The sequence below is a fragment of the Panthera onca genome, chromosome D1 (assembly GCF_046562875.1).
Source record: "Panthera onca isolate mPanOnc1 chromosome D1, mPanOnc1 haplotype 2, whole genome shotgun sequence".
Lineage (NCBI taxonomy): Eukaryota > Metazoa > Chordata > Mammalia > Carnivora > Felidae > Panthera > Panthera onca.
In genome coordinates, this window is record NC_138348.1 from 103,176,074 (window position 1) to 103,191,738 (window position 15,665).

The following is a 15,665-nucleotide window of genomic DNA, read 5'->3' on the forward strand; positions in this document are numbered from 1 at the left end:
CTCTCCCTCTCTGCCCCTCCCCTGCTCGTGCTCTGTCTCCCTCACTCTCAAAAATAAACATTAAAAAAAAATTTTAAATAATAGGACAATGAGGAAGAAAGAAAGAGGCACATCCTTTCAACGCCGGCCACAGACCGTGCCGCCCCCGGGCTGTATATATCCCGAATGTACCATCCATGGGTAAGATCAGGACAGCACGATGAGGTCCACATTAGAACTTCCTCTCAGATATGAGGAAGCGGGTGGTTAGGTATCTCGCCGGAGCCACAGAGCTTCTAAGAGGCAGAGGATAAATTCAAACCCAGGTTCAACCGCAGACCCAACGCCTCCTTCCCAGCTGCCCAGTCTGCAGCCAACAGTTCCAGAAACTTCTGACACTACAGCAGTGCAAAAGCCAGCCAATCATCGTCCCCTGAAATCCCCCCTCCCGGGCACAGCCGTGCATGGGGGTCTCTCCTCCACCCACCCCCAGGCTCCACACACCCACAGAGGCACACGCTCAGCTCTGACACTGCACAGCCATCCAGGCATGGAAACGGTTAAGTCGTCCTCACTGAATAAATCAAAAGTTCAAGGCTGCAACATACCACAATGATTCCCTCTTTACATATGACAAGAACCAGAGAGGGGCTGAAATCCCAAGCATCCTGAGCAGGGTCTCCCCGGCCCGCACAGGTTACGCAGCCAGGGTCAGGGCCGCGGACCTTTAGCGGCAACATTCATTTCCTGAACAGGACAAGTTCTCCTGACCATAAAGCTAATAGGAACTTCCTCGCACGGCGAGCTCCGGCTGACAGGGCTACTTGTCACTGGCCACGCAGGAGGAGAGTGCTGGTTCCCATTAGTGGGTTATGATGCCAGGTGCTACTAATAAGGTACATCGGCAAGAAACAAGAGCCTGCTAAGTTGTCTCTCCAACTCTGGAAGTAATCAGGCCCGGCCTTCGGGGTTGGGGAGGGGCCTTATTTCAAGAAAGGGTTGGGGAGAGGGGACGGTGGAGCCACAGTAGACCCCGACAGCATCTAACCTGCTCAACGGCCAAAATAAATACGTTTCAAACAATCCCTCCGCGTTTCCCCCAACTACCATAAAAGACTCCCCCAAATTAACACTAATAATGTTCCCCACGCCCCGCACTCCAGGCCTGATGGATCATCGAGGGCCGTTACGGTCAGCCACATCTGCTTCTCACTATGGCAAAGAGAGTCGTGCCAACACGTTTAATGGCATTAAGATCACAACTCTCAGCTAATCCACTTAGAAGCAGACACTGGGCCAGGGTGGCAGGGGGCTCAGCGAGAGAGCGGCCCCCTTGTCAGGCTGGGGTCACAAAAGAAGTGGGAAGCAGGGAGGCGGCCCCACATGGGAGTCCCTGCTGTGTGCTTTATGTTACCTGGTACCTCGTTTAACACGTTTAAAACCGCACTGGGAGGTAAAGGACTAAGCTCACTTCAGAGGAGAAGAGCCTGATGATTTGGACAGGTGAATTCATCTGTCCAAATTCACAAGGCAGCACCAACCTTCACACCCACGTCTACCTGACGTCACACCTTGTCCCCTACAAACACGACGGTCTGGCAGTGCGTCTGTCTTGCTCTTGACACGCGTGGTGGTGGTGACCTGTGTACGTGTAACACCCAGTCCTTACTTATGATTTCTGCGGAATCGAAACGGCCCAAAAGGGGCACCTGGCTGGCTCAGTCAGAAAAGCGAGTGTGCAACTCTTGATCTTGGGGTCATGAGTTTGAGTCCCATGTTGGGTACAGAGATTACTTAAATAAATAAATAGACTTAGAATAAAGGAATAATAACTTAAAAATAAAAAATGGCCAGAGGCACCTGGGTGGCTCAGTCGGTTAAGCATCCAACTCTGGATTTCAGCTCAGGCCACGATCTCAGGGTTCATGAGACCGAGCCTCGCGTCAGGATCTGCACAGACAGCACAAAGCCTGCTTGGGATTCTCTCTCCCTCTCTCTCTGCTCCCTCGCCCCCTCTCAAAAATAGATAAATAAACATTTAAAACATTTTCTTTTAATTACTAAAAATAGTAAATGGCCCAAAAGTGGGGAGAAGTCTAAGAAACAATTCTAACTGGCCCACAATTTCTCCTCTTCATCAAAATTTCTGTGACCAGGGATGCCCCCACTCTTTCGGGAAGTCCTTCCTCCTAGCTAACTTGGGTTCCTCCTACTGCAAAGCTGGACACAATCCATTCCTGCCGAAGGAAATGGGAGTCTTGAGGTCAGAGTCGACAGCCAGCTAGAAATTTAGAATCGAGCAGGTTCTGGCGAGTTTCCAGCCGAAGTTTCCATACTGACAATAAAGTACCGAGTCCCCTGCTTGCAGCTGCAGAGATAACCCTCACGTAGGCAAAACCCAACCATAGTTTTTCCAGACTGAGCCAGCATAATAAGGACACTGGGGCTTTTAAGGGGAAACAGTAGAAAGGGGAATTTCTGATTATGCTGGCATGAAATTAACAGCATGGAATTTTTATTTTTGTAAGTGGGTTTCTTTTTCTCTCCCATTTTCTGTTTTTTGAGTCAGCATAAAGGGCCCCCATCACCAGAAGCTGGTCTCTCCGGGTCGGTAAGAGATGATACAGGATGAAGTTCTCCTGGCACTTGTGTGGCCCTGACCCCGAAGACCTGAACCCTCTGAAGCAAACAGCCCCTCGCTACTTTCCTCCTCGCGAGCCACCAGAGGGGACCGAGCGATGAGCCCCCTGGTCACCGACTGCAGGAAACACGGACCCGGTCCTTCCTGATCCCTCCTTCCCTTCTGATTCCATCAGGGGCTGCCGGTCCAAGCAGGACATTATAGGAAAAACAGTGAAGCTCAAAGCCCTGAGCACAAGCCCTGGCCCCACCACGGACACATCCATTGACCTCTCATGCTTCCCTTTGCCCATCAGGGAATTCACAACTAATGTCCCCCTTACAAGGCAGCCAGAGCATGTGAGAGTCTGCCTCTGAATGCTCTGAGCACAGAACCTGGTAAGTACCAAGCCCCGAAAATGCCGTTTGTCAAACCCACCATCAGAAGCATCCTGCACTGGCAGTGGGGTCAGGGAGGAGCTCTGGAAGGCCCGGCCACCGCAAGCCCAGACTTCCCTCAGTAAACTGGAGCCTGTGCTCCTCGTCTGTGCCTCGACCACAGCGATGTGCTCGGCGGGCCACACGCACGGGCTCTCGGGTACTGGGTGAGCCTGCCTGGCAATTGGAACTGAGGCCGGTGGAGTGCTGCCCAGCTAAATTTAAATGAGAACTGGAATGACTCATCAGGCCTCAGGTCAATGGGACAAAGAGTACCCTGGCCACCAGGGTACAAGGAGATCAGCTTCTGGGGGTGGGGGGGAATGCACGTGCTCACGGTCGTCAGCCCCACATGGTGTCTGAGCCGCAGTTTTTATCAAACGCCTCGGGGGGAAAACAGGACATGGCCCAACACAAACACAGTTCCTACCCTGCACTGCCTGTGTGCCCCGTTTCACAACAACAGCAATAAAAACACAACAGCAAACATGTAGGGAACACTTACTTCGTGCTACCGTTCCTTGCATTTGACGTGTATTTGCTGATTAATCCTTGTAACAACCCAGTGGACAGGTTCTGTCATTATTCCCCTCTTACCAGGGAGCAAATAGGCACAGAGAGGTTAGGTAACATCACCACGGTCACACAGCTGGTGAGCGGTAAAATCAGGATTCTGGCCCAGATAAGTCTGATTTGCTCAAAATGCACATTCACCGTGAGTAAAAAATCAGAGGGTAAGGCAGTGCGGTTGCTATGGTCAATTTTTCTTTCTACCAAAATAACTGCCATTGAGTCACGGCTTCCACCTAATGCCGCTGAAACAGAACCTGAGAACACCTTCTGTTATTGAGGAATGTTCTGGAACCCTCCAACAGGCACACTGTGGCACACCTGCATCCATTTATCAAGATTCTTAGCTCTCACCCTTGGGCTTTCAGATAGACTGGTTTTAAAGTCATTTATTTAAAAAAAAAAAAATTAAAACTGATTGGAAACGTTTGCCTCCTAAATTAGCAAGAAAGGAAAGAGTTGTGAATGGAGTTTGATTTTAACAGTTTAGGATAATCACTATTTTAAAGATTCATAAATAGAGTTCCTAGAACAAGCAGAAGGAAAACGTGTGGCTGAGCTGAACACTCTTCCTCTCCCTCCAGCAATTAGCAGCTCCCTCCAACAGTGACAGCAAACGTAAATGGGACTTTTCGCACGGAGACGAAAGACGCAGTCACTTCCCTCCACTGGAAATAAAACAGAAGAAATCGTCTTCAAAATTTCCCAGAGTGCCATCTAGATCCCAGACAACTCCGCAACCCTACGCGAGTAAAAGTTTTAAAAAACAAAGGGCGGACAGAATCAAATCAAAGAGACCCCCGCCTATTTCAGCTGGCTGACTGCCAACCCAGATTCCAAAACAGAGCAAAATTCAATCAGCCAAAAGGACTTCACGAGAATGTGAGTGAGTACGCACGGAAGGGGCAGAACTCAACAATCCAGAAAGAGCTCATCCAAGCACCTAGTTCTACAAACCAAGGGATGAGCCTCCAGATGAGAGAGAGACCAACAGTGGTCTCACGGCCAAAACCCGTGGAACAGAGGCTAGAGGCCCGGTCCACGCCCCAGCCCCACACAACGCCACGAAGCCTCCTGCCATCCTCCGAACTTCACAGCTAACGACTTCTCCAAAGGAAGACCTCCAAGAGTACAGGAGGTTATAATCGCTAAGTCATTCATCATCCCCCAAAAGGCCACTTCCTGGAAATAGAAATGGATTCGGAAAGGATTGGGGCAAATCTGTGAATGACAGAACCACCATAAATAGCTACTCAGAGAAGTCGGGCTCTGCCTGACCTTTAGGATCGACGTCAAGGAAGATGGCCACAGCCTCCGACGGTGGTATCTTCGGGATGGTGTTGGCACCCAGAGACTAGGTCAGATGGATCTGACCCAGAACGGCAATGCCCATGTGCTTATATGGCCTGGCGCAAAGTACCCAGGACTGGGAATCAGAAGGCCAGTTGGGCTCCTGACTCTATCCATTTATAGCTTCGTGACCGTGGCCAAGTCACTTACTGGCTCCAAAGCTCAGTTTCCTCGTCTGCAAGTTGGGGCTGAAAATGGTCCACAGTCCCACTAGATTACCCAAAACCCTTGGGTGCTTCAGAAATCCAAACTGTTCAGATTTCAGAAAAGGACTACGGGTCCTATGGTATTCGTCAGTCCCAGAGGAGTCTAGGGAAGCATTCTGTAATCAAACACATTAATATTTTTGCAGCAAAACATATGAATATTCAAAGTAGGTGGGATAAATATAGCCTCACATCAGTTCAGATCAGGTTTTGCCACTAAATGAGTTGCACAAAACCTTTCAGCTTTCAGGGCTTCTCTGACTTTACATTCACAGATATGGAATGACGGACCTGTACCCGCTTAGGGGAGGCTGTGGGGCTGAGAAAGTCATTAAAAGTGCTTTGCAAAGAAGAAAGTGCTACAGCTGATAAAAGACACGGTTAGTATTACGGCTGCGTCACCAGCAGAGTTTGGTGTGACCTCAGAGGTGCCTGAAGCACCGGCAGAAGGATGAAAGGCGACCAAGAGTTAAAGGCAACCGCTAAACTCCCCAAAGTGGCCGAAACCAAGGTCAACAGCTGCTGGCCCTCCACATGGTCAACCACTGAAAACAGAACAACTGGTCACCTGAGACAGACCGAGGCAAAGAGCCAGGCCAAATCTGTCATCTCAGCTATGTGGCTCATGCACCCTAGAGCTGGCCCCAAGAAGCCTCCGGGAAGGGCTGCACACACAAGTCCAGGGAGCTGGCTGGGATCACTTCTTGTGTTTCCTGAGCATCTCTTCGAGACCCAGGCTGGAGTTCCTTCTGTGCACGTGCAAGAGAGCCCCTCTAGCTGGTCTAAGGGTCTGCTGTAGAAGGTCCAGAGGCCCCTGGCAAACCAGACCCCACAGTCTGATTCTGCAGCACTCGATTCAGAAACATATTCAGACAAGGCTGTGGGAGCCTGGGGAGGCTGAGGGCTACGAATGAAGACTGGGTTCACACCTAAGGCAACCACACTGCCCCCTGTAATCTTATCAACACGGGTAGAGAACTCTGAGAAAGAGTAGGTGCACCTGGCCCAGGTGAGCTGATGCCTACATCAGATCCAGATAAGCCTTCCCGCAGAACAGCTCCAGCCTTTCAGAGACAGAGAGAGAAAGGAGAGAGATGAACATAGAGGGCAGGCCAAACCCAATCTTCCAGAAGCGTGCTGTGACCCTGCCTCCCTCAGATACCGTCCCCTGTGATGTGAGCACGGTGGAGAAGGTTGTAGTATCCAGACCTTTCTCCTGAATCTGCCCGGAGAATGCTGCTGGTCTTTGGGCGTGCTGCCCTTCTGGATCCTCCAGGTAAGTAAGCCCCATTTAATTTACGGAAAGGAGTGTCTTTGTCCAGTCTCTCCATCAGCCTGTGACTACAGAGGATACTGCCTGCGCAGGGACCCATTGCAGGGACTACGACTTCGCTGTTCTGTCTGCGCGAGTCGCGCCAACAGGCTCTCTCTCATCAGCCTGGGACGGAGGGAACCTAGTGGCAGGAGTCACACCAGGCTCTCTCCCTCCTGCACCACTTCCCGGCCCACCCCACCTCCTGCCTCTCCATGCCCTTCACGACCACCGCAGCACACAGGCAACAGGTAACTGCTGGGTACTCAACCTTCAGCAACACTTTAGTCTATGGCTTAAAAGTAAAATAAAATCAAACCTGTCGCTTGCTACTTTGTCACGTTCATCACTGCTATGTTTCCAGTCAATTGCACAGCCTCCCAACCAAACCTCCCCCTCCGATTGTTTTGTCTCGTCCTTTTGTTTGTACTAGTGGTTGTGAGAAACAGGAAAGTATCACCCGCACCCAGGAGCTTGGAGGGAGAGAGGAAATGCCTCCCCCAAAGTACATCTCATCAGGAGCCAACGGGCGGCTAGGGGGACCAAGGGCCTAGAAGCCGCAGGAACATTTTCTCCCCTTCCCGCTTTCTTCAGTCCTCACAGCTTTCCCCCCGGGGCACTGTCCTCAGCTCTCGTTTCTCAGGCTGCACCAACTTACTTTCCACCCTCAGTCAAAAGCCCATTTGCCGTGTCAGCAGCCCACAGCTGAGGATCCCTGGACCAGTGCCTCGCCATCATAAGTTCCCAGGGACAGGGACATTTTCTGCATCGCCTTGCGGCCAGCACAGCCCCAGCGGAAGGCAGCGCTGTGGATACTACACTCTAGAATTCTAGAAGCCAAGGGAGGCTATGTGGAGGCCTGAGCAAGATGGGGGACCAGCAGGTCGGTCCATCACCAGCACACAGTGTCACTCACTGCTCTGGGGGATTTCTAGATGTTCCTTCGTCAATTCAGCCCCACGCTGTGCAGACCATCTCCATTTTTAAGAATAAAACAAAACTCGGAAAGGTTACATAACTATCCCACGCTCTCCCGGCGAGATGTGGCTAGGTCCACAGCCCGCCCTCTGCCGAGTGTAACACAGCCAGGCCTCCGCCTCTCCCCAAGAGGACAGAGGGTGCCACAGAATGGGAGCCTGGACGGACCTCCTGGGAGAGTGGGATCTTCTGTGGCCCTCCCAGAAAAAGACGCCATCAGGGCCAGAGGAGAGCCAGACCCAAAAGTACTTTCCACCAGACCCCATTTCTCATCGCATCTATCTGAAATAATCGACATCCGGAGAAGATGAGAAATCTATCTGGTCAAGTTTGGGGAGGGGGGTTTCCTCTCTAGGAAAGTTTGAGCAGACACTAACACATCCTCAGTCTATTTCTGGGTGGTGCAAGCTTCGAGAAGATACACTCAGCGGTGGTTATTTTTCGCACCCACCGGAAAAACTCGGCTACAGTTAGTTCAGCGGCACTTTCCGCAAGGTAGGTCTCAGAGCCACGGATCAAGCAGAGGCGTGGGAGCAGGTTCCGGCTGGTGTCGGGTAATCGCTGACCCCCAGGTGCCTGCCCGGCCCCCACACCCTCTCACTCACATGCCCTCCCGTACCTGAACGGGCAACAGAGCAACAAGGAATGGGTGGAGGAAGAGGGTTGCTCAAGAATCCACCCCAGATCAGCCAAACAGCAGGCAAGACGGTGTGTAGGAAATGTTACCATGGATGACCCCCAAACTGGATTTCCTGACACCATTCACCTGACCCAGGGACCAGAGGATAAAATGATGGATGTATCATCACAGCAGGTGCAAGTGAAAACCAAACCCACTACTGATCCTGCCCACGTTTACTCTACTCATGAGCAATTCTCAAAACCCTGTGTTCTGTAGACATTACCCTCTTCAGCACGGAGCGACTCCAAGAGGCAGCAAAGTACAAGGAGGCTAAGACCTGAATTTGAATCCAACCCTGTCTCTTACTCTGTGTGACTCTGGGAAAAGGTCTTAGCCTCCTCCTACATGAAAGAAGGGCATCCCCACCTCAGAGGACTGCTGTAACAAAAATGTGACTCCACGTAAAGCATTTAGTATTGAACCAGGCAGGTCCTAAAAGCTCAACGTATGGTCATTTCATAGAGAAAGTGACAGGAGCCAGAGGGGAGCCAATGCTAGCCTGAAGTCGCATTCCATTCAATGTGAGCAGAGATGGGATAAGAGTAAGACGGCTGGCTGCAAAACCAAGACTCTCATACCCATCCTTCCCTCTTGAATTTAAATCAACTCCCTCTAAATGTGCTGGCAAAGGGCAGAGAATGAGCAGGGAAAGGAAACAACATCCCTGGTGAGAAACGTTCACCAGGCATGGCTCACATGGTTTACGTAGCATCCAGCCCCCCGCCCCCGTGCCCTCCCCACACTCCAGAGCTGTGGGGACCACAGTCTGGGGACCTGGGGACCTATGTGCCTGAAACCCAGCAACATGGCCAGATCCAGGCCATGGGAGACCTTCTCCCCCAATCCCACTTCTCCTCTTCCTCCAGTTTATCAGTCACTCCAGGCAAAGGGAACCAGACCCAACAGGAGAAAAATCAAAAAAGGAGCCCGGAAGCAAAAGGAGAGGAAAGAGCCTAGTAAGAGTCTGGGCCCATCAGTTCCCCAACACTTAGGAAACACCCAAGGCCCCTCTCACCACGTTTGAGACTGTGCCCTCCCCTCCCCTCCCCCCATCCCCCCAGCCCCCGGGGGCCTTAGAAACTAAGTGTCTTTTCACAAAGAGCACGGAGGACAAGGGGCCAGGCCCCAGGGCTAGGGAGTAGCTGGGCGCGAAGGCACAAAGGCAGGGTGTCGGGAGCCAGAAGCCTGGGGCTGGGCTGCGGGATGCGGGGCTACAGAGGGCCCTACCTGTGCTGTTCCACGGCCTCGTTGTCAGGAAGCTCCACCCCACACACACTGCACTGCTCCCCGATGGTCCGGCTCTCCGACTTCATGCCCACAGCCAGCTCCCCCAGCTTGCTGAACAGCTCCCTCTGGATGAAGCCCTGGGGCAGCAGCCCCCCGTAGGTGCTGAAGTCCATGGACACGGCCAGGGCAGGCTGCACGTGGAGGCCAGAAGTCACTGAAGACGGCATGCTCAGCACGGCGTCGGCCTTGTGGTTGGGCAACACAGAATAGATGCCCAGATGTTTCTCGGCCGGGGGCGCAGGGTGCTCCGGTCGGCCGGGGGGGCCCTGGGCAGCCTCGACCGGGGGCGGCAGCTGCTCGGCGCTCTCCTCGCGCCCATAATGCAGCTCCCGAGCGCTGGTGATGACGCTGCTGCGAGTTGGGGTCCCGGGCCCTTCTTTGCTCCTCTCCTCAACCTTGTCCCCGACCGCGCCCACCATGCTGGACTCGGTGGCCCCAGGGCTGTCCTGGCCGGGCACCTCATCCACCTGCATCATCTCCGTCTTCACCTCGGCCACCCCACCGTGCCTGCCACCCCCGGCCAGAGCTGGCTCCTCAGGCCCTGCGGGAGGCTGAAGAGTTCCCTGCAGGAGAGACTGTCCTATGGTCATCAAACTGTCCACCGCAGCCTTGGTGGGACTCATGGCCGAGAGACCGAATGAGCTGGAGACGGAAGGGCTCTGGTCCACCATGGGTCCAGGGAGGCTCTGAGCAGCCACACTGGCGTACCCACTCCCCTCGCTGGAATGCTTCGAGATGAAGATGTTCTTGAGGTACCGAGCTTTGCGGTCCTCCTCCTCCTCGGCCGCGCCGTCCGCCATGGTGGCCTCCGTGTCATTGTCGTCTGAGGCCTGGATGGTCTCCAGGATCTTCAGGCACTGCTCCTCCAGGTACTCGATCTCTAGGATCTCGGCTGCATACAGTAGGTCATCCAGGTCCTCCGCCTTGGCTTGCAGTGTGGCCGTGTACGCATACTCCAGAATCTGCTGGAAGGTCTTTGGCGAGAGGAAGTCCAGAGTATAGTGCTGGCTGTTGCGGTGGAAGAGGATCTCAAACATCTTGCTGGTGCAGGCCAGCACGGTCCGGTGGGCATGGAACTCCTGGCTGTCCACCATGATGACCACATCACACAGCGTCCCGGCCAGACGCATCTGGTTGGCCTTGCACAGGAGCCCCGTGGGGTGGCTGGGGTTCTGCAGCTGGATCATGCCCATCTTTGTCAGATCCATGGTGCTCCCCTCGGCTCAGGCATGAGGCTCTCTTTCCTTCCTGGCTCTGCGTGACGGGGCTGGGTGGGTTTCCTGGGCCAACCGAGAGGGCTGGAGGGGACGGGGCGGGTGGAGGGATGAGAAAAGAAACCAGAGAACGAAACACAGATTAGTTAGCGTCCTTCAAAGTAACAACTCAACACAGAATACCCATAAGCCGCCCCCCCCCCGCCCCCGCCGGCCATGAGACAGCCTTGGTGAATTTAACGGAAAGAAGGGGAGAAAGCTTCCTAGAACTCTGCACATCTGCCTTTACAAGCCCAGGTACGAAGAGGGTAAAGACCAGGTTCTGCCACAGCATCTGCTTCATTCGCTGCTCTGTGACATCTGTTAGATGAGCTGAGACGAAGTCCTAGGAGTCCTGGGCTTGCTTTGCATGGGAGAGCGAGGGGCTCCTGCACATGGGCAATGTGCATTAGGAGGAAGTGCCCAGTGCAGAGGTTGACCCCTTCCTTCGGCCAACTAAAGTGATCAATCTTACTCTGAACCCCCTGTGCAGTAAACCTCATCTTCTAAACAAAGTTTTTCTAAATCCTGCCTCACTGTGGCAGCGGGAGGAACACGGACAGGCCCACCTGGAGCCGGCAGCCTATAGTCCCGGCCCCCACAAATCCGCAAGCAAGGGCTCTCTGCTGGCCCATCTCACGGCCAGCCAATGCCTCGTAGGCCTCTGCCCTTCCTCTCTTCTCAGGGCTGCAAGGGATAGACACACCTCCAACCCGACCCCCTCCTTAGGCAACAACAGGAACACACACACCCCACACTAGCCTGGCTTACTTCCACCCGTAGGTGCCTCAGAGCTACTGTAGATGCGATCCGAAACCTGCACTGTGCCTGTGCACATACTCATAAGAGATGCCGCACCTACCTCCTGCCCACAGGTGCCGAGGGGACGAGAGGATCTACAAAACGTAGGAAGATGGGTCACGAAAGACCTAGAGAGAGAGAGATCATAGGAAATGTGCACCCCTATAGCCCGGAGTGCACGTGCAAAGTACGTGAACTCCAAGTGTGTCCAGAGACTCCCAGGTCCTGTGCCCAGAACAGCAATTGATGCTGGACGCTGCATGAAGGCACCAGAAGTGATTCTGGCACCAGCATCTACTATGTGAGTTACTACCAGTATGAAAAGAGCGCAGGCTGGGAGACAAAGGCCTCTCCCAAAGCCTCCTTTTGGGTCAGTAACAGGGCTCTGGGACTCCCTAACCGGCTAAAAGTGTTAGAAAGACCTCACCCAGATCCAGGTGTCCCTCAGTCTATGCCTTGCCGAGGCCAACACTGCAGTGAAACCAACTGGAAGCACAGCACAGGCTCTCCATGGCTCTTCAAACACTGTTTGCCTCCGCCCCCAAAAGGAGCCCTATTGGCTCCGGAGCCAGAAATCTCACGCAGAAAGGGTTAACAAGACGGCTAGTAAAGACGCTTTTGCTGCCCTCCATGGGGTGGGGAGTAAGGCCGTCAAGAGTGGAACTGCCGCTCACCGGCGCCTTGCCACCGTGCGCCTTCCTGCAGACCTAAGGGCTTCGGAGAACTAGGACGGGCAATGGAAAGAATGGAAGCTGAGCCACCCGAATTCCTTCCCCAAAGCAAGCGCCCTAAGTCCTGCGAGCAATCGGGGTGCTCTCGGTCAGCCGACCCCCACCCATGGCTCGGCGCCCGCGGTTGTGCGGGCGCTGGCTGCAGCGCCCAGCGCGGCGGCGCGAGGGAACGCCGGCGCTAACCCGCAGGAGCTCTGGGGATCGATCCCGCTCTCACACGCCCCCAGTCCCAGCCACCCCCACGGAGACTTGGAAGCGACTTCTGCAAAGTTGGGGAAACAACTTTTCCCGGGGAGCCGGACGGCAGGGGAGGAAAAAAAAAAAAAAAAAAAAAAAAAAAAGGAGCCGGGTTAAGGAGGAGGAAAAGCAAAAGAGACCCGGACGAAAGGCGAGAGTCCGGGCGGGCTGGACGCCTGGGCGAGAGCGCGAGGAGGCGGACCCGCCCCGCCGCGAAGGGGAAGCACAAAAGCCCGACAGCGAGTTGTGGTGGAAGGAAAGGCGAGAAGGGATCTGCCCGCCCTCCCTCTCCGCCCCAGGGCCGTGACCCCCGGCAGCGACAGGCAGGGCGCCCAGCCCCGGCACGCTGCGAGCGTCCCGGGGAGCGGGCCAGTGAGTCGCCGCACCGCGCGTCCGTGTGTTCCAGTGGGTCTGCGGGCGGGCGAGACGGTGCGCGTTTCGAGCGCATGCGGGAGCGTTCGAGAGGCTGTGCGAGCGAGCCGCCGGCGCGCCAGGTTGGGGAACGCATCCCGAATGCATCAGGTGCAGAGCCGAGGCACCCACCGAGCGCGGCTGGGCGCACAGCGAGCTCCGGTGCCACGGCCGGTCCTGCCGAGAGCCGAGGAGGGCCCGGAGCCCAGGAGACCCTCTGGGACTCCGCCACGACCGCCCCTCCCCCCCCCCAAAACGGGTGGGGAGTCAAGTCCAATCCAGAAAAAAGCCCACCACGTTTTTCAAAGAGAAAGAAAACCCAAGTGAATCCGAGTCCTGCTTCCCTCCTCCTCCAGATCCACTCCTCGGATCCTAGCTTCCCAGCCGGCGGGCGAATAAACACAAATAAACCACAACCCTATCGCGCCCGCGCACCGGTCCGCATACATATGAGCACCCACCGGCTCCCCGTTCCTCCGCCGGCCGCTGGTCGTACAAAGCCTCCGGTTCCCCAACCCTCCGCTCGCGCCCTCAGCCTCCGCAGAACGCTCTGCCCCCCACCTCTCGCCCCGATCCTGCCCTAGGGCGGAAGGGTCGGGGAGGCAGCTGCGCCCAAGCTGACAGCCGGGGCTCCACTTCTAGCCGACCCCCAACCGGCGGTGGCGACGGCTGCCGCCGCAGGAAAGGAACAAGCCAAATAAAATAAGGCACGAGCCCAGCGGCCGAGTGGCCGAAGGGAGCGCGCCCCTCGGACCTCTCCAGCCCCGGGGCGCCCCGGCGCGCGCCTACGGCTGGGCGGTGCGCCCCTCCCGGGCCCCTCACTCACCGCTGCCGAGCCGGGCGCTGGGGGTGGGTGTGCGTGCCTCTTGGGGGGGGGGGGTGTGCCTGTGTCGGGGAAGGGTGTTGCTGGGAACTGTTGCTCTCGGTATCACGGCGGCAGCGGCGGCATCGCCCGGCAGTTCGCAGTACCCGCTCTCATCGCCCTCAACTCCTCTCTGCTGCGAGGTTAGCAAATCACCACCGGCTGCGGCGCCTCCGCCGCGTCCCACGTCAACGCCGAGCCCCCTCCCCTGCGAGGCCCCGGCGCCTCTCCATCTTTAGTGCTGGCGGCCGAACCCGGCTCGCTGCCCACAGCTGCCCCCCTTCCCTCCCCCCTCCCGCGCCGTCCCCGGGCTCAGCCCGCCCACCCCGCCCCCCCCCCCCCCCCCGCACTGGCCGAGCCCGCGCGCGCTCCCCGCCCCACCCCTCCCCTCCGTTCCGCCGCCTCCCCTCCCCTCCCTTCTCCGCGCGCCGCGCTCCGGGCTTCGCCTGACATCTAGCTGCTGCTGGGGCGCCGGCGGCTGCCGCTCACCGGCCCAGCGGAGAGGGAAGAAGGAGCTCGCGGAGAGAGCAGTGTCGGGGACTCGGAATCCTTGGCGGGGGCAATGGAGGTGAGGGGCGAGGAGCAGCCCCCACCTTCGATCCCAGGTTTTTAATTTCCTTTGGACGCGGGTTTTGTTCTTCCCTGCTGCCCCGGGCGCGGAGTGTCGTCCCCGGCTCCGGTGTTCGCCCGGATTCAGTGTGTGTCATCTCGCCTTTCACTTTTCTCCGGGCTCGGGGCTGCATCCCCTGTACCCCGACATCAGTTGCAGAAGGGCCCTTTCTCAGCCCGAGCCCAGGCCTTCTGTGTCTCCAGGCATTGAGCAGCCCGCTTGCGAGAAGTCTCCAGGCGCAGTTCCCGGGCCCTGGTGAGCCTGGTGCCAGGGCGATCCGCAGAGATCAGTCGTCGAAGGGAGACCCCTCCCGCATTTTAGCTGTCGCGATCCCTGGAGGCCGAGGTCGTGAGGCCCCCTCCCAGTCTTGAGCATCCCTTGGGCTTTGCCCTCCTGGGAATAGGTTGGAAGCGGTTCCCAACAACTGCTCCCTGCTCAGCGCAAAGTCTTCAGGGGGCGAGTGAAAGCTTGAAGAAGCTTAGAGCCCCCCTCCCTCCCCCCCCCCCCCCGCAAGTGCCTCCTCCTCTCAGCTGGCCGCTCCACTTAGAGGGTGGCGTTGAGATCACTAAGCCAGGAGTAGAGCAACCAGAAGAAATCTGTCTTTCCTCCGGCGCTGCAGAGTCCCCTCTCCCCTCCCCCACCCCCCCTCACCCCCCGCAGTTTCTCTGGACTTGGCAAAAGTAGGGGGCACGAGGTGGGAAGCTCTCTTCTGGACACCGGCCTTTGAGGCCCAGTAAAGTCCGGGATCTTGGGAGTGAAGGTGGTGGTGGAGAGCGCCCTCCTTGGGTCTCCGGACAGTCAGCCTTGGAGGTCAAACGGTCTTAGCAACGCGGGGCTTCAGTTCCAGAGACGGGTCCCCACGCTCCCTCCCCGACGCGCCGGCGGGTCAAAGGTTTGCGCTGGACTCACACATAATCGCATTCCTATGCTTGCCTCTGGTACTGTCCCAGACCTAAAGTCAGGCCCGAAGGACTGTAGGGTCATGGAAGGTGGCAGACACCAACTAGAAGCAAAAACCTGCTTCTGGGCAGCTGAAGGCCAGAATTGGAAGTGCTCAGTGTTAACTAGAGTGCTGAGCCAATTCCATCCCCGCGAGTATGCTCCTGTCTCTTCCTAGCAGGGAAAGTGCTCAGCCCTGCAGGAGTCAGGAGAGGAGAAGAAGGCAGAGAAGCACCCTTGGGAGTGAAGGGAGGCAGCCAGTTACCCTCTGATAGCAGTGAATAGAGCAACGTCCAACCCAACCCTGGAAAAGCCTGGTCCCTGGGTGTTCATTTTGATTAACAATAAACAGCAATAATTCCTGTTTACAAACTGTTTTCTCTAGCTAAGGTCTGCACTG

General features: G+C 56.1%; 1 protein-coding gene across 4 annotated transcripts in view; it reads right to left on the reverse strand.

Moving 5' to 3' along the window:
- ZBTB16 (zinc finger and BTB domain containing 16) overlaps nt 1-14,782 on the reverse strand; it is a 193,281-nt gene extending 178,499 nt beyond the window's left edge. The window contains exons 1-3 of one of the 4 annotated variants that reach the window (XM_060604791.3): nt 13,681-13,937; nt 11,537-11,603; nt 9,362-10,719 (exon numbers count right to left, since the gene is read on the reverse strand). In XM_060604791.3, the coding sequence (XP_060460774.1) occupies nt 9,362-10,629 (1,268 nt within the window). In that variant the 5' untranslated portion in view covers nt 10,630-10,719; nt 11,537-11,603; nt 13,681-13,937. Of the gene's footprint in view, nt 1-9,361; nt 10,720-11,536; nt 11,604-13,315; nt 13,652-13,680; nt 13,938-14,309 lie in introns of those variants that run through there. The other 3 variants (XM_060604793.3, XM_060604788.3, XM_060604792.3) reach the window with 3 other exon arrangements.
- Between the last annotated feature and the right edge of the window lie 883 nt (nt 14,783-15,665).